Below are 23,245 nucleotides of genomic sequence, written 5' to 3' on the forward strand. Positions count from 1 at the left end.
AGATTTTTTTTTAGAACACAGCTTCAAGATTGTAGCATGATTGCTTTTTAACTTTCAACACTGTTGAAGTTATTTAAAATATATGTATGAATAGATATCTATACACTTATGTACACAATTTTATTTTTCTTTGTTTTTTATCTCCTGGAGTACTTTCCTTAGAAGTATTTTCAAAAAAGTAATTTCCTTTATCTTTGACTGCCTTTCTCATCAAAGGCCTTGGTGACTGCTTTTGAGTTCTTTTAACTAATTTGCAATTCTAAGCATCTTATGTGGGATAAGGACAGTGATTACAGCTCCCTCTCCTGTCTTTAGCAATTTGCTCTTAGTTTGGCTTTGCCAGTTAAACTGTATATTTACACAGGTGACAGGGTAAGGCTCCATCGCCCTATTTACTGCCTGTTCATTCTAATGATGACTTTATATCTTTCCCTCAACTGGTCCTCTTTTCAGTCCATAGAAGCAAAAAGATAGAGACACAATAGAGACCATCTAATCCCACCTCTACATTTTATAGGTAAGAGAAGGGATTTAGAAAGGCTATAACTTGACCAAGATGACCAGCAAGTTAGTGATTTACAAAGATTGCAGAGGAACTTATATATGAAAATGTTTACCATATTAAAGTAATAATTTATTGCTCCTCATGGATAGAAAAGGTGTTAAAAAACCACATCATGATTGCTTTGCACTTTTATATCTCAGGATTTCTTCATTCTCACAGCATGGTACTGTACTTATAACACATCTAGACAAATAGGAATAAGGTCAAGAGTCAAACGGCATAGCAGTCGCCAGCCGCAGTCCAGGGGAATCGTTGGCATGAGGCCTCAGAGATCATGTAGCAGATGGACAGGGCTTAAGAATAAGAATCCAGGTAGACAGTTGGCATGTTGAAGTTTTACCCATGGTTTGTGGAGCTTACACCATGTTGTGGAATACAAGGATAAAGGATGAGAACTAGTAAGGACACCCCAGCAATGTCAGACAGGTGCCTGAGAAAGCAACTTGGGTGAGGGACCAAAACCAAGGCCCAATCCTGCCTAAAACCCAGCTCTTTTTCTCTCGTTAGGAGTATGCATAAGGAACCCTGGCAAGTGAGGAAGCAAATTACCTTGTTATAATGGCTTGGGGAGAATATGAAAAATTCAGAGTTAGTCAGGTGTCACACCAAAGCAGGCCTCTGTCTGCCCACCTTCATTCTCTGTTGGCAAAAAGGGACCATCCTCTAGAAGCCAACCCATCCAGACCCTCCTCTAAGAGGAGGACACGGAATGGAAGGACCTTGTTAACTTAGGACCTGGGGTCCACTAAGGAAACTTAGGCATGGGAAACTCTTTGTCCAGCAGTGCAGTAGTGCTGCTCGGGAAGTGCAGACTCGGGAAGCCAGCATCATAGATTGGGGAAAGGCTGGAACATTCTAGGAACTTCTAGCCATAAGCACGATCAACCCAGGACCTAAGGCTAGATGGGACCTGGAGATGGGAGACCTAGAAGAGCAGGGGAAGGCCCAGGCAGATGAGGGCTGGAAGCAACCATCCCAGGCCCATTTAGATTCTCCAAATAAACTAAAATTCAGCTGCCACTTTCCAGTTACACACGTCACTAAAATGAATGCGTCTCTCTCGTTTACAAATGATAGCAATGATAGTTAGGCAGTCAATTTGTAAATCTATATACTTTCTTGATGGTTGGATAAAGCGATTTTTGTCCGTTCCTCATGACAAGCTCTTGCTTTTTGACAGAGAAAAAAAGCATAGTACAATCACGAATAAACTAAATTATTTCTATAACGTCTCATCTCTTCTGTATAAGAGAAATGGTGACAGGAATTAGAAAAAGAAACTATCTTTGGAAATGAACGAAGGTAGTGATGGGGCAGACTAGAAAGGCCTGGGATATGAAACCAGACCTGCTCACCAAGGTGGGATAATAACTGGAGCGTGGATACAGGTGCTGTGAGGAAATACAGCCCAGAAGGCAGAGCGCAGAAGCCCCTGTGGTTTGGGCAGGACCTCATGAGAGTCTTTGAGTGCAGGAAGAGACAGGTGGGCTCTCGAGAAAGGCAGGTGTCAGAACACCAGTCTTGGGGCTGGACTTCAGAGCGAGCCAGGGTGTTAAGAATTTGGTCCAATAAGAATTGGGGTAGTAGGCAGGCTACAAGACAGACAATGAGGACACAGGGGAATGAGGCACAAGCCCAGTTAACAGAAAGGGAACCTGAAATGCAGACATAATTAGTAGAAAAGTGACTTAACACAGAGATCCCAGGTTTGGAATAGAGGGACTAGATTCTTCCTGCCCAAAGTCAGGAATGGCTGGGGCAAGGCTAAATGCAGCCCTAAGGGCAGGATCTCATTCCTGTCCCCATTTTACTGATGGGGAAACTAAAGCTTCGTGAGGTTGACTGACATCAGCTCTCGCAGTCGGGGTGGTGAAACCAGGTGGGAACCAGGCAGTCTGCTCCAGTAACAGGACCCCACTTCCCAATCTCCCTCTCTAGGGATATGACGTTGGGGAAGAGCAGATTCGTGGAGCACCTCTCGTGTTTTAGGCATGGTGCTAGGCATTTTAAGTACACTATTGCATTTGTTCTTTATAATCCCTTCTCAGACAAGTTTCGTTATTTTATGATGAGAAAATACAAGGTTAAATGGCTTGCTCGGTGTTACATAGCTGGCAAGTGACAGATTCTGGATGTAACTCATGTGTGTCTGACCCCAAAGCCCATTATTACATTATGAACTACATTAGGAACTTCTCTTGTCCTGAGTTTCAGCTGTAAATAAGGACCAAGCTGTTTTCTAAAGGGGAAGTTCTTTGATTTTAAGCAATTTAGTCAAATGATCAAATGTACAAGGTTAAATGTGCAAGTACAAAGCTTTCTTAGAAAGCAAGAATGAGATATTTTCATGCTTGTTACGATTTTAGGATTGCTTCTGAGTGACTTGGCAGGCGAGCCTTTGGGTGAGCATAGGGTTTTGTCAGACCTGGGTTTGAATCCTGACATCACCACTGGGTGTGTGAAGCACCACGGACAGCTGTTTAACTTATTTCCTCATCCAGGACATGAGGACAGTAATACCTATCAAAAAGGTTATAGTAAATATTAAATATAAGAATATAACTTTCCTAGTCTAGTAGCTTAGAGCATAGTAGCTACTTAACAAATGTTAGTCCTCTTCGCTTCTGTCTCACGCTGTCTGTAATATTCCAATGGCTGCTCCAATTGCTTATGATCTGGTCCCTCATCCACGCCTGCCCTTCTCCTTCTCAGCCAACAGCTTGCTCATTCCACAAAACAATTTCCCACAGTTCCTCTCCCCTCCACCGTCCCTCATCTGATTCTAATCTTCAACTCCAAGTGGTAAAATAACCTTACACAAAGTTCTAGTGTATGCAGATTTATGTTTTGTACCACCTTTTCCTCATAAGCACAAGAATTTTTGTTCAAACATACTAAAATTGTGAGTCATTTCTATTGGGAATAATTGGATAAAGGGAGACTGGCCAGTTTGGAATGTTAAAAAAGAAAATATCTACTCTGCTTTGGCAACCGAAATAGGTAACTCAAAGGCTGCCCTTTTCATCTCAAGCAGACACATCATCTGCTTCTTTGAGACAATGATGGGACCCAGGAGGCAGTAGTTAACAACTTTGAGTTATAAAATCAGAAAGGTGTGGAATATTTGCATGGAGGCCCAGAAAGAAATAATTTAGGATAACTTCAACTGTTCTCACTTGGATAATGAGTGGATGTCGAAGCAATTAAGATATGGAAAAACACATCTGGGGCTAGGGAGTAACAAAGATGAGGATGTTTAATTGGAAATTATATCTCCTAACCATCCTCTTCTGAAAAAGTCATCCAGATTCTGAGCTTAACCAGTCCCTTTGCCATTACTCCAGGATATCTTCCACTGAGCTGCCAGAGTGAACTTCCTAAAACACAAATTAGACCTGGACTCGCGTCCCCACTGCCTAAAGATTCATGTCTGCACTACATAGCTTGGCACAGCAAGTCCCCACAGTCTTATTTTTTACTACCTCCACACACACTCCTGTGCTCCAGCCACACCAAGCTCACCCTTCCCTGAATATATGATGCTCTTTGGCAACATTCATTTTTGTAATATGTTATTTCTCTAGTTAGAAGACTCCTCTAACTCCCTTCCCATCCAACAAACATTGCTCAAGAAGCTGGCCTGATGTTATTTCTTCTAGGAAGCCTTCTCTGACTTCTGAGGCAAAGATCATCACTGCCTCTTCTGTTGCTGTAGCACCGTGTCCATGTGCTGTTCTTGCCCCAGGATATGATTTGCTTAGGACCCTGTGTCCCACGTTAGACCACATATGATCCCTCAAGGATGGGGATCTCATCTTATTCATCTCTCAGCCCCTGTACTGATCACAATAACTGGCATGTAATTGCCACCCAATAATTATTTCTTGAACTAAGTAGTAAAAGAACAAGCAAACATATTGAATTAATAGTGCCTAACTTAACAAACAACACACATTTACTGTGGTTAAAAAACATGTGTTCTAGAAAACCTCTGGAAGGATACAGAGACACTGATAACAGTAATTGCCGCTGGGGAAGGGAGCTGGGGAAGGGCTGGAGGACAGGGGAGGGAGCGAGAACCTTTTCACAATATGCCCCATAGTACCCCTTGAAATCTGTATTCAATTCAATTCAATTCTGTATTCAATTCTTGAATTCTGATTGAACCATGTGCATGCATTATATCATTATATACCCAAAACTAGTTTAAATTAGTGTGTGTGTGTGTGCGCGCGCGCGCAAAACAACCTCATGTCGAATGGTTTCATAATTTCTTTTCTAGCAAAAATTTAGATTGTCAGTAGAAGTTTGTGTGCACTTGTCCTCTATTTCCAGCTCTCATCTGGGTTTCATTTGGGTTTCGAGCTATATGGGTGTTTAGAAAGCAGCCTCTGGCCGATAAAGACCCACTGAGCTGTATTGAGACCTTCAAATCTTAACAAAGAGTTTGAGGCCAGAGTGGCTAACAAGAGTTACCTCTCTCTGTCCAGGCCTCATTTCTACTTTTGAGATCTTGGGGGGTTCGCTGGTTGGGCAAAAATGAATGAAATCTGATCATTGAGAACCCAGCACAGAGGATTTTTCAATTCTTGCGGTGCTGTGCACATGTCTGCTTTGAGGTCTGGGGTTTAGAAGGTGCGTTTGGATCAGGCCGAAAGTGGTGGATTGGGCAGTCCGTAAGTTTGCCATCCTATTCATATCTCAGTTGAGGCTGAGACTGGTAGGTACCCCTAAGTTCATGCAGTTTCCTTTTCCAAGAGTCAGAGTAGTTAGTGATGTTTTAGTGTACGAGTTGTCCTTTATGTGGTAGCCTAAATGTTTTTCACTGCAAAAACATTTCTGTTTCTGATCCATTTTACCCTCTAGGTATAAACATCTTAAGGATACTTCTGATATGTATGGAGCCATAGAGTAGGTGCTATAATGAAAGAGCTCCATGTATGAATCCCAGCTAAGCTAGTCATGTGATTTAACCTCTCTGTGTCTTCATTGACAAAATGGGGGTAATATAACCAATCCCATAGGGTCCCCCCCATAGGACTTTTTAATTAAAGATTAAATTATACGATTGGTAAAGCACCTGTCACATAATAGGAATTCAACAAATGTTAGTTCCCTGCTCACTGCCCTAAATAACTTATTAGTTTATCTAGATAACAGATGTTTTTGCATAGTGAAGTACAGCTATGTTAAATTCCTACTATTGAATGTGTGTAGGGTGTAAGTCACTCCTCCTGAAAAAATGTTCCTTGTTCCTTGTTGATAACTTGTGTTTTCTTATTGCATGTCTTCGTAAATGTTTCTCAAGGTTAAAAGCTTACAGCAGTTGGCTTTTGTCGTATGATATTTTCTTTGATTATCTTTCACTAAAATATGGAGAGTGCCTAAAATTTAAGTCTTGATGACTAGAAGTTATATATTTTTTTAAATGAAAAACTAACACCTTTCACACTGAGAAGAATGTTTATCTGGGAATTTTGTGCTAGGGAAGAACTCGTGAAACACCACAGGGAAAAAATAAGCCCGATCTGATTTCTAAGTTAAAATCTTAGAATCCTAAAAACATAACTTCAAAAGATTTGTGTTTAAAGGTGGCAAAGGCAACCTATACTTACTTCTCAAGTGAGTTTTTTCTCCCCTGGCATTTTAAAGCATGTTAATCCAGGCTCACTCATAAACCTCAGCGGCAGGGGATCATTGTTCATTGGTTTATTATGGGCAGACCGGACTGGTTTAAACTGAGCAGGGCAAGTTAATTATCAAATGTTTTAGCTGGCTCTAACAATGAGTAACCAGTTCTTGTTGGACACGGTCTTACCAGGCAACATTATAAGATGTAGGGAGGGGGGATGGGAAATCGCCCATCAGAATCTGCAATGCAGGACTTTGCCGGGACTGCCCTAATCTGTTTCCCAGGTTGTTCTAACCAGTTCAAGAGCAGTTAAACAAGGTTATGTAAGTGACATGTGATGTAGCCCAAAATAGTGACTGCAAACACAGGCTGCTGTTGCTGGGCAGTTGTCAACTGCTTTAAAAAAAAAAAAAAATCCTCCAGCAAGACAACAAATGGACCTTTAAAAATGAAAAAGAGATTTAAAGCAAAAAGTTAATTTTAAAAGGGATTTGATGAAATAGCCTTTCTGATACTGAAAATGAATGACTTTTTTGAAAAAGGGAAACTTACAGTGTACATAAGGTCAGGTTATTCCAGAGTATCTGTCAGGGGTAGTCAAGTGAAGAGGATTCTTAAAAGTTTGGTTCCCTGCTAATTCACAGAGTTACCATGTTTTAACAAACAGCAACAACAGCAAAAGCATCAGACTTGCTAATGGCTTCAGGCGTGTAATAAATTATTGAGCAGTATATCATTCAGATAGTGATATATATTAAACTATTTTATAAGTTATTGTCCCTTTTAGTTAAATTCTCTTGTAAATTTGAGGTGTGAAAAAGAAAGTTATATTATACATAACACAGTAAACATGAAAGTAAGAGGCTATGGTGAAATTTCTTTGACAGATTGTTTTTTAAAAGGAAAACAGAAACAACAACAGAAGGGGGTTTAAAATATGTCTTAACTGTCATCAAGAGGATTGTGCCCCAACATTTGGATCCTCACAGTGACCACATCCTCTGGGTTCCCTACCTTGTAAGAAGCTGCAGATCTGGGGAGTCAGGAATCAGGGAGCAAGAATCTGGGGAATTGGGCAGAGGGGGACCATAGGCTCCTTGTTGCAGGATTCAAGCTTGGGAACTCACTTGGTATCATGTCCTGGGTCGTTGAGATCCAAGTCTCAGGGACTCTGGTGTTGGGCTCTCTCTTCATCTCTAAGGGACCTGTGAAATAGCACCACTTTCCCCACCCAGATTCTGAACAAAGTGAGAAATAAAACAAACGAGCGGCTGGTGGAAGATAAAATATCAACTTTTTTTTGGTAAATAAGTTGAAGGATATGGCTTCATGGTAAGAACAAAAAAAAAAGGTGGGAAGGGCCTGCTACTTGAGCCCCAGAATTAGTACAGGTACAGGCAGTGCTGGATCAGGACAGCACCCCTTCCAAGGCTGGAGGCTGCTCTTGCTCGCTGAGGGAGTTCTCCCCCAAGAGGAAGAGGATGGTGCTGAGGCAAGTCAGATTTGTTCTTCTCAGACTTCCTAATCAAGGCGGAGTGAGTAAAGTAGGTAGAGGCCTGAGGTGCTGCGTCCATGGAGCCTGCTCCACCTGGAAGGAAACATGAAGGAGGGAAGGGGGCAGAAGTGTTCCCCTCCAGGAGGTCCACTCTGAGACCCCAGGCACAGCTTCTTCGAGGAGATGGAAGAGGATCAGGGGTGCTGGGCAGGGGCAGATGTCGATGTTCAGTCCGTTCTTATTTTCTCTATTCAGTCCCCCACATGTAAAGGGCTGTGCTCCCAAAGTGTGATGAGAAGTCGGTTTTTCACAGTGTAGAACTTTTGGGATTCTCTTCAGTGTAGAATCACTTTAATTCCCTGCCTGGTTAAATGCCTGCTGATAAGATCGGGTTCAACCACCTCTTTCTCTGTGCGTCTTTATTTAAAGATTCTAAAAACTATTTATAGGCATCCACCCTGGTGTCCTGGTTCTTTCCATATCTGCTTTTACCTGAAAACTTGAGTATTTTCTTGCTAAAAGGGGACTACCCTGATTATCAGCCATGCTTATGGCTTAGCTCTCAAGTGGAATAAAAGAGGATAGCGTATTTTTCCAGATGTAGTTAGAGGCGCAGAACACTGCTGAGGAGTTGAAGGAGGTGTATCTGTACATATCACTGAAGATGAAATTAGTCGAGCGGGAGAAAAGCAGAAATAAGACTTCTTCCTAAGGTCACAAAAAAACAGTAATAGGGAAGATTTGCCACAGGTGCTGCCGCAGCCTAGGGCTGGCCCTCAGCCAGGGTCAGACAGGCAGGGGACCACTGGCTGCATGCTGCACGACCTGTCTGCACTTCAGGACTCCTCTAAGGATGGTGTTTGTGATTCAGGACACACCTCTAGGTCTGTATGTGTGAACAGAGATACAAATGTACAAAGTGACCAATCTTGGAAGTTTTTCCATTTTGTTAAAATAAGCCACAAAATATATTGTCTTTCAAACCAATAGTAATAATAATGGTAAAACACCAACAATAAAAACATCAATAAAAATAACAGTCCAGTATTACTATATCAGATGCCTCTGATCCAGCCTTTGCTTACTTTTCCTGAAATGGCAGTAAGTTTTGCTAAGTGCATCTTTGAGCTCTGTCCGCCCGCCCACCTCTCCTCTTTGTGCTCCAGTGGATCAGTGTCACTTTGAATAAGGTGCATAAGAGTTTGGACTTGAAAGTTTAAGTAGTGAAGGGCCCTAGAAGGCCTTTAAGTTAGAAGGGTGAGATAATCAGATTTGTGATTCGGAAGGATCACTGTACAGGCTCGATGGAAGATGGAGGCTCATGGCCCTGAATGGGTACTCAGAGGAGCCCTGGGTTTCTGGTGGAGTGCCTCCTGGGTCGCTGCCGGGTACCAACGGGAGCACAGCACCTGGGAGGGGTCTTAACGTTCATTTCAAGCAGAGTAGCTCTTCTGTTTCTGTTTTAACATATTGAGGTCTATGAAGAGTTAATTTTTTTAGAAAGCTTTTAAACTTTGAGTCATTTGATTTAGAAGTGGGGAAATAGTAGAAGCAGGTAGACTAGTTACAAGTCAGTTGAAATAATAATGATAGTATGAAATAATACATGATAATAGCAATAATACATGATAATAGGAATAATACAGTGATAATAACAAATACCATTCATTGGATCCTTACTGAATGCCAGTGACTGTTCTAAGTGCTTTATGTGGTATATTCATCTTCAAGATAACTCATGAGATAGGCACTCTGATAATTCCCATTTAACAAATGAGGAAACTGGTGTACAGGAAGGTTAACTAACTTATCTAAGGTCACATAGACAGTGAGCAAGATTTCAAACTCCATAATCCAGCAGTTCAAGTAGAGAGCCTGAAAAAAGGGGGTGAAAGAACTGGTGGACATGGGTAGGACTGAAGAGAAACTCAGGAGAGAGAATCATCAGGACCTTGTGACCAATTGGATATTGAAGGTTGCAGGGCTTGGAGGAAGGTGGGAGGGGTGCATATCAAGGATGACCCTGAGGCTTCTAGTTCCAGCAACTGGTTGTAGCTTTAAGGATAGGGAGTGTAGGAGGCTGGAAGAGGGCTGTCTGTGGGGTGGGGACATTTTGTTTGATTTCTGAACATGTCGGGTTTGAAGTGTCAGAAACATTCAGGTGGGAGCATTCAGTGGCTAGATGGATGTGTGGCTCTGAAACCCAGAAGAGAAGAGAGGGCTCAGGAGCCTGCTTGGTGTTGTCATCCCCAGGACGTCCTCTGGTCACCAGAGTGTAAATACTGCTTGCTCCTTCTCTGTACCCCTGGCTTCCTGGGCTTCAGCCAACCAGATCAGATGCTCACTGCACATTTAACTGTGTCTCTGCTATTCCTGCGCCTCATCCTTTGCTTGGGATGTCTGTGTGCCTGTCTTCTTCCTGTTTCAAATCCACAACATTTCTTCAAGGCTTACTTTAGATGCTTTCTTTCTGCATAAAGCCTTCCTCATCCCCCCACCCTCAGATGTAATCACTTCCCTTTTTAAAGTCATACCACATCAATCTCACATGATATATCTTAACCATGTAAATATTCCCAGCCTCATCCACCCCTAGAAAGGTCTTGCGGGGAATGGACTATGTTTTGTCTGTTTATATCTTGCTTTAAAAATCTTTGCTGGGGCTGGCCCGGTGGTGTAGTGGTGAAGTTCACACACTCTGCTTCTGGCGGCCCGGGGTTCATAGGCTCGGATCCCAGGCGCCGACCTATGCACCACTCATCAAGAGATACTGTGGCAGGCGTCCCACATAAAGTAGAGGAAGATGGGCACAGATGTTAGCCCAGGGCCAGTCTTCCTCAGCAAAAAAGAGGAGGATTGGCAACAGGTGTTCTCTCAGGGCTAATCTTCCTCACAAAAAAAAAAAAAAATCTTTGCTGAATAGAAGTAAATTATTGTCTGAGAACACATTTTAAATCCCAGAACCTCTTTTTTCTTCTTTGCCAGAGCCTTGATCCTCAATTTGCTTGTCTGTAAATATCTGCTATCCTCACCTACTCTCATCTGTGGGGGTGCGGTTTCCTTCAAAGCTCCTGGCAAAATGAAATTCAGTCTTTCAGGTTCACCTTTTCTTCTGTCCCTGAACATGTGTGCCTACTTACTTTTAAGGGTTCTGATATTAAGTAATATTCAAAAACGGGTAAAGCATATGAGGAACAGCAATACAAGGAAGTTATAGCTTTCCAGCGTCTTATACTACTCCTGTGGTCTTGAGCGCTCATCTAGAATTCTTAGATGAGTTGCAGACAGATCAGAGAGTCCTGGCTTTTTGTCCTGTGTTTATCTTAAGGATGTAGTTCACCAATCTCACATCCTTGCAGCTTTTAGAAAAAGTTAAGGCTTGAAGATGAGATCAGAGCTGAAGAGTGTTTTGTCTCAAGTGGGCCTTTGCATCTAGAGGTCTTCCTAACTCAGTGGCGATATTTGCTCTCACAAGAAGTTCTTTACTCACTCATGTTTAATTAAGAGTTGACATGTTTGTTCTTTAGGTTTTTTCATACTACTTTTTTTTTTTTCTCAGACTGAGCTAACCCTTAAATAAATGATGCGTGATAACATCACTATCATCTTTTTTTTTTTTTTTTGAGTTCTTACCTCAGGCCAGGCTTTGTGCTTTTTGTTTTCTATATGTTAATTTGAATCCATCTCACGACCTACAAAGTGGGCATTATTATGTCCATTTTATAAATCAGGACGCCTTGGCTGAGAATCTCACAGGTCTTATTGACTGAGGTAGGATTGGAACCCAGGTGTATCTGCTCACAAAGCCATACCCTTCCCACTGTGCCTTCTCCCTACTGCCTTCCAGATTTCCACCTTCTCCGTTCTAGCATTATTGATGCTAAGGCAAGACCCATATGTCACCCAATCTGTATTTTCTCATTTGGGACCAGCCCAAGTATAAAAAGAAAATTGGTTCTTGATTTCAAAGTAATTGAAAAATTTAAAAGACAATTTTTATTGAGTTCAATAACTTTTAAAATAATGAAATTAACTTTTAAATGCTTGCTGAATCATTCTACAGTTAAAAGCAATGCCATAGTTGAAAACAATAGAAAAAAATGATACTTATGATTTTTTTATTTTTGAACTCAACTTTTTTTTTTTTTTTTGAGTTCATAGGCATTTTCCCTTTGATTTGCGTATTTCTGGTTTCCTTGTAGGTCTGTGAGTTTATATTACATAGGTACTAACTAAGCTTCCTGGTACCCCATTAGATTTACTCTAACCTTGGCAACTTTCTATTTTCTAGAAGGACTACCTTTTCTCCAAAAAGTTGCCACCCCAGGCAGGCGTACATTGAGCTAGTCCACACAGGTGGATGAGTGACTAAAGTTCCCTAAGCCCTACTGGACAGACTTTCATTCTTAAAACGAGATGCTTTTACATCCAAGTGATTCTATAATGGGTACAGTTTAAGGCGATCTAAGCAACTTCAGTGGAGAACGAAGTGGGCTGTATAGGGTAAGTATTTAGGACCCAGGACAGCGAGAAGGCACACTTACTTACTCTGCTTGGGATTCTAACCCTGATTTAAGCTGTTTCTGCCTTTCACAGAACCCTCTACTGCTTCCTTGCAAATCCTCAGAACTCTTTTTCTTAATTGGTGTGTGTGTAGAGCAGGGAGTCTGAAAGATACCAGGATGGAGATAGGGCAGAAATGATTGGTACGTGTGGGTCTTATGTAAGCCAGTTACTTAGTTGCCAGTAGGCCTTGTGTGAACATTCATTACTGTGGGTTCATTTCTGTATACAACATACCGTATGAACATCTAAGTTCTGTATGTCGTACGTGTATTTAATTCATTGGTAACCATACAGTCATCATTCTTTCAACATTTATTCAGTAGCAACTATGTGTGAGGCAGCAAGCTGTTTATACTATATCTCTGCTTCCTCCATTCACTGATAGCCTAGTTCTCCATAATATCTAGTAGAGTGCCATAGTGCTTGTCGATGGATGCTCTGCAATTTTGTACAGAAGTTTTAAAGGAATATTTTAGAATCTTGAAATCATATCACATTTACTTTAAGCATTTATATCACCCCATGTTATGGAAATGTGCATTTTTTTCCTTTAAGTGTCAAAGCACTTTGTTACAGTGCTTGCTCCCAGCCTGCTAGACAGAACTTTCTCTAAATTTTTATGAGGAAAATTAATTATGATCTATTTGAAAATTGTGGGAAATTTGCATTTCCCCTGTAATTATAGCTTTTAATTTATTTAGTTTCCAGTTTTTTGTACAGATTCTTGAGTACATATGCATATTAGTGTACTGACATTGATAAAACGGGTTGTGGGTTTTTAGACTTGGATGTGGGGTGATCACTGGATTATATTCTTTATTGAAATAGCCTACAGATGTATATTTTCTTCTAAAAGGAAGTGTATTAGACATTGGTAGCTTCTCGTTAACATTTTGAAAAGTTCAGCTATTTATGGAAAGAGCCCTCATCTTCATCTATTAAAATTAATTTATCCAAAAAAAAGCAATAACGTAAATGGTTTAATACTTCAGAGAGGAGCTAATATGGAGGCTGAATTTGATGTTCTCATTTCCCCTTCATGGAGGTAGTCTTCAATGTGGTTCCCCATGTATTTCCAGCTTTCTGCCTTCTGGTCACAAGGTAAGATTCCATTTCCTGCCTGCTTGTGGTTGAATGGGATCATTGGACTAGATCTGAGCAATGAATAATGAGTTGTTCCTTCCCGGCTGGAGCATTAGCTTTCCTAATTCAGATTGTGCAGCCCCTCTGCCATGAGACTTACAATATTCACTGTGGTAGCTGCTCCATCAGCCTGGAGCCCACAGTGAGAAGACATGGAACAGAATTCCCAGCCTATCTGCTGTTGCCTAATTAATTAATCTTTACCAAGAGCCAACTTTTGACTTTGTTGATTTTTCTTTATTGCTTTTCTTTTTTTCTTTGTTACTGATTTCTACTCTATTATTTTATTTCTTCTATTTGTTTTGTGTTTAGTTTCTATTTTTTCTAGCTTCTTAAGGTAGAATCTTAAATCATCAAATTTAAACCTTTCTTTTTTAATATAAGTATATAAAGCTAAAAATTCTTCTGTAAGTACTCCTTTAGCTGTATCCCACAGCTAAAATTTTGATATGTTGAGTTTTCTTTATTATTCAGTTTGAAATATTCAGTAATTTCGCTCGTAATTTCTTCTTTGACCTATAAATTATTTAGAAGTGTGTTGCTTAATTTTCAAATATGTGGGGCTTTTCTAGGTAGTCATTTTATTGTTGATTTCTAATTTAGTTCCTTTGTGGTCAGAAAACATACTGTGCATGATTTCAAGCCTTTTAGAATTTGACACTTGTTTTATAGCTCAGGATATGTTCTATCTCAGTGAATGTTCCATGTACACTTGAAAAGAACATGTGTATTGTGCAATCATGTGACCTAAATGTTAATTAGGTCAAGGTGTTTGATAATATTGTTCACTTCTTCAATATCCATACAGATTTTCTAGATATTGATTGTTCTGTTGGTTGCTGAGAGAGGGGTTTCTTAATCTCCAACTGTGATTTGGAATTATCGTTTTTCCTTTTAGTTCTGTTAATTTTTGCTTGATGTATTTTGAAGCTCTGCTATTAGATGCATTCATATTTAGGATTGTTATGTATCAATTTAATTATTATGAAATGACATTGTTTCTTTGGTGATACTCTGTCTTGAAGTCTACTTTAATATAGCCACGTTAGCTTTCTTATGCTGACATTTTACATTGTGTATATTTTTCATCTTTTAACCTTCAACCTGTTTTCCTTTAACCTGTCTCTATATTTAAAATGCATCTTAACACAATTTAGTCTTGCTTTCTTTATCCAGTCTTCCATCTTTGAGGTTTAATTGGAGTGTTTAAACCATTTATATTTAATGTAATTATTGCTATATTTGGATTTATATCTGTTATCTTGGTGTTTGTTTTCCTTTTGTTCCGTTATTTGTTCCCTTATTTTTCCTTTTCTATGTCTTTTGTGTTATTTTTTAGTATGCCATTTTATGTCTCTATTGTCTCTTGAACTATACTTCTTAGTGTTATTCTAGTGGTTGCTTCATGGCTGTATTTCTCAAACATTAATGTGCATCGGAATCACTTGAGGGGTTATATAAAACATAGATTTCTAGATCCAACCACAGAGTTTCTGAGTTAGTAGGTCTGGAGTGGGGCCTGTGAATTTCAATTTCTGATAAGTTCTTAGGTGATGCTGATACTGCTTGTCTAGAGACCATACTTTGAGAACCATTGCTCTAGGGATTACAGGACGTACTCTTAATTTATCATAGTCTACCTTGGATTAATTTCGTGTATACCATTTTAAATACCGTTTCAAGTACAATGTAAGAAACTTACAGCAGTAGAATTTCATTTATATCCTTCCTGTTCTTTGTGCCATGTTCTCAGGTATTTTAGTCGTACATAATTTATAAATCCCATAATACATTTTTATTATTTGCTTTAAACAGTCATTTGACTTTTCAGGAATTTAAGAAAATAAAGAAAAGTTTTATCATATATTTATCATTTCCAGTTTTACTCTCTTTTCTGTACATCACATTTCAGTATGGTATCATTACCCTACAGCATAAAGAACTTGCTTTTTCATTTCTTATAATATGATTCTACTAACAACAAGTTCTCTTTGCTTTAGCTTATCCAAAAATGTCTTCATTTCACCTTCATTTTGAGAAATGTCTGCATTGGCTATTCTGGGTTGATGGTCTTTGAAGATATTATATGTTGTCTTCTGGCCTCAATTGTTTTGATTAAAAAATCAGTTATTACTCTTATCCTTGTTCCCCTTTATGTAATGTAATTTTTTTTCACTCCAGCTGCTTTTAAGAATTTTTATATTTGTTTTTTAGCAATTTAACTATGTTATGCCTTAGTGGTTTTCTTTGTATTTGTCTTTTGGGGCATTTGCTAAGCTTTCTAGATCTGTGGGTTGTTGTTTTAGTCAAATTTGGAAATTTTCATATATTTTTCTGACCTATTCTCTTTCTTCTTTTTTCTGGGACTGCAACTACAACATATTAAATTACCTAATGCTGTCCCACAGGCCATTGATGCCTTGTTCATTTATTTTTTAATTTTTTTCTCTTTGTGCTTCAGTCTGGTTGATTTCTATTTATATTTCTTTAACTTCACTGATCCATTTTTGTCCAGGGTCCAATATACTGTTAATTCTAACCAATTTTATTTTAGATATTGTATTTTTCAGTTTTTGGATATCCATTTATTTTTGTTTGTTTGTTTGTTTTTTGTGAGGAAGATCGGCCCTGAGTTAACATCTGCCAATCCTCCTTTTTTTTTTTTTTTTTGCTGAGGAAGACTGGCCCTGGGCTAACATCCATGCCCATCTTCCTCTACTTTATATGGGATGCCGCCACAGCATGGCTTGACAAGCAGTGCTTGTCGGTGCGCACCCAGGATCCGAACCAGTGAACCCCGGGCCGCTGTAGCGGGACGTGCTCACTTAACCGCTTGCGCCACCAGGCTGGTCCCCTGTTTATTTGTTTTTATAGTTTCACAAATCTCTCTTGATAGTTCCCATTTCCTAACACCTTTTATTCATATTTTCTTGTGCAGTCTAACATATTAATTTTACAATCCTTATCTGCTAATTCAACTCTGGGGCAATTGTGAGTCTGCTTTTACTGACTAATTCTTCTATTGACTCTGGTTCACGTGTTTCTATTTTTAAATATTTCTAATAATTATTATTGTATTCCAGACCTCCTGGAGACTCCAGATTCTGTTGTCTTTCTCTGAAGAGTATTGAGTTTTGTTCTAGTAGTCAATTAAATTACTGACAGATCACTTTGAACTTGTAGAGCCTTTGCTTTGTGCTTTTTTAGGATGGGTCTATTTTGGTTGTGCCTTTAACCCTAGGGTAAATGTCTTAATGCTGGGATACAATATTTCCTCCTAAGGAAGGGACATTCTAGAATTTCAGTTGGAGATCCTGGGGTATTTAATGAGTCCTTCTAATCTGGTGGTATTGAACTCTTTCTCCCTCTGATAGGCAGCAGCTGAAATAACTGCTCACCTCTTTCAGCCTTAAATTGTTATTTCACCCCTGGGCTCTTTAGAATCTCATGCTCACTTCAGGGGTCAGTCAAAAATTTGAGAGGAGTTAATATGTACATTTTATCTCCCTCCACTCCCCATGACACCCTCCTTTCCAGAATATTCTTCAATTTCTAGCTGTTCTGGCAGTCCCAAAGTTTGTTCTCTGCCTTCTCAGGCCACTAAGACTAAGGATTTTGCCTGGTTTCTATCCACCCTACATTGAATGGAATACAAGACCCTCAGGGAAAAAGCCATTCAAACATGAATCTTGTCTACAGTGATTCTCTTTTTTCAAGAGTTAATTTCTTCCAGCTTCTGCCTGCTTTTGGTTGCTCCCAAGTGCCTTCAGATCTTTTTTCTCTCCTTTTGTGGACAGTTTACAATTGTTATCTGCAGGAGGTTTATCTGATTCAAGCTGTTTAGCCACTACTAGAACTGCAATTCTCCCCGTAATGGACCTGTAACTTGAATGAGAAATAAATCTTTTGTTTCCTTTACCACTGAGAATTTTTTTTAACCATAGGATTATTCCTGTGGCTCTATGTTCTGACAAATATATAGCTACTAACTTGCATAGAGGCCATCTCTGAGAACTTTCAAGTGGACTGTTAATAGTGCCTCCTACTTCATTTTTCTAAAACACAGCTCTGCATTTGATGTTCTGTAAGCAAGAATCTTCAGTGACACCCCGTCACCTGCTGAATAAAATCTTGAGTTCCTTCACTTGTCCTGCAAAGCCTCCACTCTCTGGTCCCCAGCATTCTGGTTGTCTGCCCTATGTTAGCATTATAGTAGAAAATCATTTACCCCAAAAAGACAGGGACGGGATTTATTCTGCATTAGCAATCTTAATACTAGGAGAATACATGGTTTAAATAGGATACGATCAAAAGTTTTTTAAGTCTTCTAGATGTGTTCTCTTGTTTTCATTGTGGGTTTTTTGTTGTTATTTTTTTAATATAGAGTCAGGGATGGAACACGTATTACATATTTGTGTAGGTGCAAATTCAAATCTTTAGTGTTTACACAACTGACAATATAAATGACAGAGAATTGTCTGAAAACTGTTATGCTATTCCTGCAGTGGTCCCTTATAACTCTCCCATCCTATCTGTGGAAGATGAATTGGTGGCAGCAACCACACTGGTTGGTAGAAATCACGTACACTATTTCAAATGTTGCACCTGTAGGGAAGGTATCCGGCAGCTATTACAGGAACATGCATTTTTAAAGCGTGTCCATTAAAAAAAAAATCCTTATAGACCAGTCTCAGCTGTTGGAAGTTTCTGTTTTTGAACCCTGGGAGAAGAAAATCTTCTAATGTGTAGATAAGACAGTGGCCATTTCTTATGCCTTCTTGTGTGCCTACAATCTAAGAGACTTAGTCACATTTAATTGTAGATTCACAGAAGTGGAAAAAACCTTAGACAACCCCAACCTCTTACACAAATGTTTTGTGGCCTTGCACACGTAGTAGGTTCCCGATAAATACTTGTTGAATTAAAACCAATTAAAATTACATTTAGTTTTCCCTTTGGACTTTAAAGTTTATTCAGTTCGGCGTGAGTTATAGATGAAATCTGTGGTTTTGTATTCGATTTCACACCATGCAAAAGGCACGTAATGCTGGTTGCCACTGGAAATACTGGATGATAAAGTAGAATGTGCCTCATTCATAGAATGTCTCTTTGCTTATTGTTTCCAAAGAGTACTTTCAGTATCCTGTTGGATCACTGGTAAATTACATTACAAATTGATGTTTAGAAAAGGCTCTGGCCTTAAGGCACAGTGATGTTGTCAGACTTACTGAATTCTACTTCCAATTCCACCTTTTTGGTAAATCACTTTACCCCTTCTAGCATGAGTTTCTTCCTGTGAACAATAGCAATAATGACAATTGCCTTACCTATGTCGTAGTGTTGTCGTAAAGCTTAAATAAGATAGTGCTATAGTAGGGCCTTAAAATTTTATTTTAAAAGTGGTAACGTCTTACCTAAGATATTGTGCAGCACCATGAAACGTTATATTAATCAGTTATAGTCTTTCCCATGAGTATTGACTTTGTGTAATTTTCTACACCTACCTGTATTCACTAAGAGCCTTCAGATCTTTAAGTGATTAGATTATTATAATGGTGGGGTTTTGTTTCTTTGCTTTGACAGATCTCTCTATTCTATTACTGTTGTTTTATTGATATTATTATTACTAAGATTTGCCATAATGTTACTGAGAATGTGCTCTAGATTAAATTATTTTAATTACATTAAGTGGTGCACATTATTTTTGTTGAGTATTTACTGTAATTTACTTAGTAATTTCAAACAAGGGAGCATGATGGTACTAGGCTGAAGGGAGTGCTTTAGAGCCTATTCATTGCTTTACAGGACCAGTGACTCCCTCTCTCTTTGTCTGCGTGTTTTCAATGACCACTCCTCGGACCTCTCCTCTTTCCAGTCTGTGCTCACTCTCTGCACAATCTCATCCAGTCTCATGGCTTAAAATAATCGCCACAAGCTGATTACATATCCAGCCCAGACCTGATTACCTCTCCCTGACTCCAGACCTGTGTGTCTAACTGCCACCATGACGCTTCCACTTAGATGCCTCTCAGGCATCTCAAACCGAACATGTCTAAGACTGAGCTGCAGTAATTCCCCAGAAACCACCTGCTCCTACTGTCTTCTCCATTTTAATTCATGGCAGTTCCATTTTTCTAGTTGTTCAGCCCAAGTCTTAATGCCTCTTAACTCCCCTTTGTCTCTGGTCTATCAGCAAATCCTAGCAGCTCTACCTTCACAATGCCTCTAGAATCTGACCACTTCTCCCCACCGTCACTGCTACCATACTGACCTAACCTGCCATTATCTCTCCCCAGTCTGTAGTGATAGCCTCCTACCCCTGGTCTCCCTGTGTTTGTTCTTAGTCCATTGCCATCCGTTTTCAACACAGCAGGCAGAGTGATCCTGTTAAATGTAAGTCACATCAAGTCTTTTCTCCACTCCCAGCCCTCTAGGCTAGCAGCTTCCCATTTCACTCAGAGTAAAAGTCAAAGTCTTGAATATGATTTTTAAGGCCCTGCGTGATCTAACTCACGTTTAGCTCTTCTTCCTTATCTCGTCTTACTTTCCACTCATTCTTTCTGCTCTTTCACACTTTGCTGTTCGTCAAACATGCCAAGTGTCATCCCAACCCCTGCCCCTACCTCATTTGCTTTTTCTTCTGCTTAGTATATTTCTCCCCTAGGTGTCCACACAGTTGACACCTTCATTTCCTTCAGACCTTTTTTTAAAAATCATCCTCTGGTGAGGCCTTCCCTATGCACTCTTTCTAAAATGTCAACATCCTCCCACACCTCCACCATGATATATGCCCCTTTTCTTCAATTTCCCCCTAGCACTTATTAGTGTCCAACATTTGTACGTTTTACCTAATTACCTTGTCCATTGTCTGTCTCCCCCAGTTGAATGAAAGTTAACAAGAGCAGGGACTTTTGTCTGTCTTATTCATTGCTGTATCCCCAGTGTTTCTACTAGTGCCTGGTACCTAATGGATGTTCAGTAAATATTTTTTTAATAAATAAATGAATAATAGAGCTAGGCTACAATTTTACATTTTGCCAGTAGATGCCCCTCTCTAAGCATATTCCCATATCTGAATTTTTTAAGTTCTGGTTTAGTCTGCAGAATGAAATAATCAGACATTTCTATCTGTATAATATGGAAGTCTTTCCATTGAAATTGCACGTGTAAATGGTGGACAGCAGAGCAGGTTAAACAGCTGCAGCAGGACCTTTGTTTAGATCAGTGCTGCTGTGATGTCTGAATGAAATTTGCTCTGTTGCCTGAAAGGGCTCATGCAGCTATCAGAAAATTCACACAGTGGGGGAGTGTAGCTCTACTTACATGAGAACCTATTAGAAATAATCTTATCTGTAATCCAAAGTCTCAGCTATGTTAAACTGACCATACCTGCGCCTATATTATCTGTTAATCATGTTTCCGTTCTACTTTTTTGAAGAAAAGATTTCAAGGCAGGAAAGAGGAAGTTTCATATTCTGATTATACATATTAATACTTTATGTTAGTATAATAGTCTTTATTTTAACAGTTGTTTTTTATTATTTTATTCAGGGCAACACAACTATTTATGTGCTGGAAGAAATGATTGCATCATTGACAAGATTCGACGGAAGAATTGTCCTGCCTGCAGACTTCAGAAATGTCTTCAAGCTGGAATGAATTTAGGAGGTAAGTTTTGTGTTTTTAGCTCAATAAAAAAATTGTTAATATGTAATATAACACCACTAGGCTCCATGTACTCCCAAAATTTAAGATGAAGCTAACATGGAGCAAAGATGTCTAAAAACCTAAGAAGTTATATATTCATACTAAAACGTTTTAGGAGAAGAGTATCTCTTAGCGGTAGTTAAAAAGAAGTAAGGGGCCGGCCCTGTGGCTTAGCGGTTAAGTGCGCGCGCTCCGCTGCTGGCGGCCTGGGTTCGGATCCCGGGCGTGCACCGACGTACCACTTCTCTGGCCATGCTGAGGCCATGTCCCACATACAGCAACTAGAAGGATGTGCAGCTATGACATACAACTATCTACCGGGGCTTTGGGGGAATAAATAAATAAATAAATAAAATTTAAAAAAAAATTAAAAAGTATGTTATGTGGCTATGGTCCTAGTGAAGTTTTCAATCCTGCATTTGCTAAGGTTTCAAGAACTGGGCACATAACCAAAACCAAAACAAAAATGAATTACTTTTTACATAAAACCATATCTAAAAGTTTTTATTACCATGTCTTTTTTGGAAATAAGACCTATATGTGATAACATTAACCAGAAAGGAATTCATTCCTAACTCTAGGAGTAAATGTAATAAAGGAAGACCTATATGAAAAAAACTTTAAAATGTTACAGGAGCTCACCAAAAGGGGGGTAGGGGATAAAAGACTTGACCCAAACACAGTGTATACACAAAAGTATACAATGTCCATGGATGGGAAGATTCAACATCCTACAGGTATCAGTTTTCCCTAAGTTAATTTATAAATATAACACAAACCTAACAAAAATGCCAACTGATGATTCTAAGTTCCTAAAGATAAATTCTGGAAAAAATAAACAATGAGGGCAACTAGCTCTACCAAATAGTAAAATATATGATACAGCTACAGTAATTAAAATAGTTTGTGTATTTTTTATTGATTGTCAGATGAACAGAAAGTCAAGAAATAGATTCAGTATGCGAATTTTGTGTATAATAAATTTGGCATTTCTGATCAGTGGGGAAAGGATAGATTATTCAACAGAAATTATTGTGACAACTGGGAAGCCATCTGGAAAACAAGAAAGTTGAATCCAAATTCTTACTATCCACAAAAATAAATTCTGGTCTTGCAAAGATTTGGACTTTGAAATATAACCACAGAAGTGCTAAAAGAAAACATGTTTTTTTTTTAATACTCTCTAAGTGGAGAAGACCTAAGTATGAAATAAACCAGAAGCTATGAAAGAAAAGAATTGAGGAAATCAACACTATGTACAAATTAGATATTACTGCAAAACAAATAATACATAACAAACTGGGGGAAAATACTTGCAACTTATAGACAAAGGGTTTATTTCTCACATAAAGAGCTCCTATAACTTCATAAGAAAAAGAAATCAACTCATTAGAAAAATGAAAAAGGAACAGAACAAAAATATGAACAGAACATTCATAGATAAAAGAAATATAGTTGGTTCTTGAAACACATGAAGAGATTCTCAATCTAATCATAAGAGAAATACCAATTAAAAATGTGATATTTTACAAATGGTGAAGATAAGATGTTATGATATATCATTTGATGATATATAAATAAAGTAAAACTCAGTAGTAATCGCATATATTTTAGGTGGAAGTATAAATTGATACAACCCCTATGGAGAGCAATTTAACTATTTCAGTAAAATGTTAAAAGCACATACCCTTTGACTCAATAATTTCACTCTCAGTAATTTATCCTATGTATGTTCTTGCAATGTAAGAAATTATATATGCATAAGTTATTCATTGTAGCATTGGTGAATATGAGAATTACATTAAATATTCGTGTGTTTAGGATTGATTAAATACAGAATACTCTTCACACATTAGTAAGAATAAAGAGAGCTCTATGTGGATTGATCTCCAAAATATTTAGTGAAAAAAATCAAGTTGCAAAACAGTATGGCTGGTATACTACAAGTTATATATCTGTTTTAGAAAAATACTACATATTGTAAAGAACATTTCTGGGATGATATACAAGAAACCAGTAATGGTAATTGTCTCAGTAAAAATAGGACTGAGTAGCTTGGAGACAAAGATAGGAAGAATTTTGTTGCTGTGTATTCTTCTGTGCCTTTGAATTTTGTATTGTGTTTAGTGAAGATAGT

At 38.8% G+C, this 23,245-nt stretch overlaps 1 protein-coding gene across 1 annotated transcript in view; it reads left to right on the forward strand.

Moving 5' to 3' along the window:
- Window positions 1-23,245, forward strand: part of NR3C2 (nuclear receptor subfamily 3 group C member 2) — a 324,642-nt gene that overhangs the window by 202,958 nt on the left and 98,439 nt on the right. The window contains exon 4 of the mRNA XM_004420901.2: window positions 20,953-21,069. Coding sequence (XP_004420958.1) covers window positions 20,953-21,069 — 117 coding nt within the window. The remainder of the gene's footprint in view (window positions 1-20,952; window positions 21,070-23,245) is intronic.

This window comes from Ceratotherium simum, chromosome 12 (genome assembly GCF_057802395.1).
Source record: "Ceratotherium simum simum isolate JZ-2026a chromosome 12, ASM5780239v1, whole genome shotgun sequence".
Lineage (NCBI taxonomy): Eukaryota > Metazoa > Chordata > Mammalia > Perissodactyla > Rhinocerotidae > Ceratotherium > Ceratotherium simum.